At 69.9% G+C, this 1,447-nt stretch overlaps 1 protein-coding gene across 1 annotated transcript in view; it reads left to right on the top strand.

Annotated features, from left to right (window-relative positions):
• The first annotated feature begins 901 nt into the window (after positions 1-901).
• The window catches only part of RARRES1 (retinoic acid receptor responder 1), a 36,111-nt gene continuing 35,565 nt past the window's right edge, over positions 902-1,447 (top strand). Inside the window, exon 1 of the mRNA XM_027876022.1 lies at positions 902-1,171. Coding sequence (XP_027731823.1) covers positions 902-1,171 — 270 coding nt within the window. The remainder of the gene's footprint in view (positions 1,172-1,447) is intronic.

Raw genomic sequence — 1,447 nt, forward strand, 5'->3', positions numbered from 1 at the left:
CGAGAAAGGAAAGAGATGGAGAAGTGAGAAAGGCAAGAGGCCGCAAAGTTGTCTGAGTCGCAGGATCGCTGCCTTAGGACACCCTCCTGGAAAATCTTTCTGTTCCCCCGTGGTCCTTTTCCTGGCTCCCTCCACATTCTCTAGGCCTCAGTTTCCTTATCTGCAAAATGAAGGGGTCAAACGGGATTGCCTCTATTGTCCCTGTCGGGCTCCAAAGTGCTACGATTCTTTGCACCCTAAACAGGGAGCCTTCTCCCAGGCTTTTCTCAGCTAGGGTCAGTGAGTTCGTCTTGGAAGTGAAGGGAGCTGCAAATGGGACAAAAAGGTGGTCTCGGGATGCCGGGTTGGGGGCTCCTGGGTAAGACCCGCGCAGTAGGGGATCGCGACCCCTCTTGGGCAGCCACGCAGCACCCAGGGGCGCCCGCCCGGCCGGCCCGCCCTTGCTCGTTCCCACCAGAAGCAGGGGGAGAGCCCACGGCCCCCAGCGGCCGGGAGGCGCCGTTCCTTCCCGGCACCGAGCCCAGCCAAGGAAGCTGGAGCCAGAGGCGAGGCGGGGGGAGGAAAGAGGAGGGAAGGCGGGTGAGCTGGTGGGTTAGCTCCGCTGGTGGGGACCTCGGCGCGGGGGGGCAGAGAGGAGGAAGAAAAAGGAGGGGCGAGCGCGCCAAGGGAGTGGAGGAGAGGGGGGACGGAGCCCAGGAGAAGCGGGAGAAGGCCGGGGATTGGCCGGAAAGGGAGTCCCCGGAGCCTTCGGGCGGGGGCGGGGGCGGAGGGGAGGGGCCGCGAGCCCCTATTTGTGCCCGCGCTGGACGGCGCCCGGCTCAGAGCCGTGGGTCCCCGGTCCGTGGCCGCCCAGCCTTCAGTCGTCTCCGCCCCCGTAGGCCCCCACCCGCCCCCCGCTGGCATGCTCGCCCGCCAGCAGCGGCTGCCCGGCTGGGCCGGTCCGATGGCGGTGCTGCTCGTCGTGCTGCTGCCCGCGGTAACGCAGGCCTTCTCGGGGCTCTGGCGAACGCTGGAGCCGGAGCGCCAGCAGCCGTGGCGGCGGCTGGACGTGGCGCCCTCCAGCCCGGTGTTCCAGCAGGCCGCCCGGGCCGCCCTGCACTACTTCAACTACCGCGCCGCCTCGCCCAGCACCTTTCGAACCCTGAAACAAGTGCGCAGCGGCACCGCGTGGGTGAGTGCGCCCGGGGCCCGGGGCCCGGGGCGCGGGGGCGGCGGGGCCCTCCGGGGGGCTCCTGCATCCTTCCGGAACGACCGCAGAACGCCCTGCGTCCCGCGTCTGGACTCCCCCTACCCCGGGTCAGGACTCCCCCCACCCCGGGTCAGGACTCCCCCCACCCCGCGTCTGGACTCCCCCCACCCCGCGTCTGGACTCCCCCCACCCCGCGTCTGGACTCCCCCCACCCCGCGTCTGGACTCCCCCCACCCCGCGTCTGGACTCCCCCCACCC

The sequence above is a fragment of the Vombatus ursinus genome, unplaced genomic scaffold (genome assembly GCF_900497805.2).
Source record: "Vombatus ursinus unplaced genomic scaffold, bare-nosed wombat genome assembly UNPS02014810.1, whole genome shotgun sequence".
Taxonomy (NCBI): Eukaryota; Metazoa; Chordata; class Mammalia; order Diprotodontia; family Vombatidae; genus Vombatus; species Vombatus ursinus.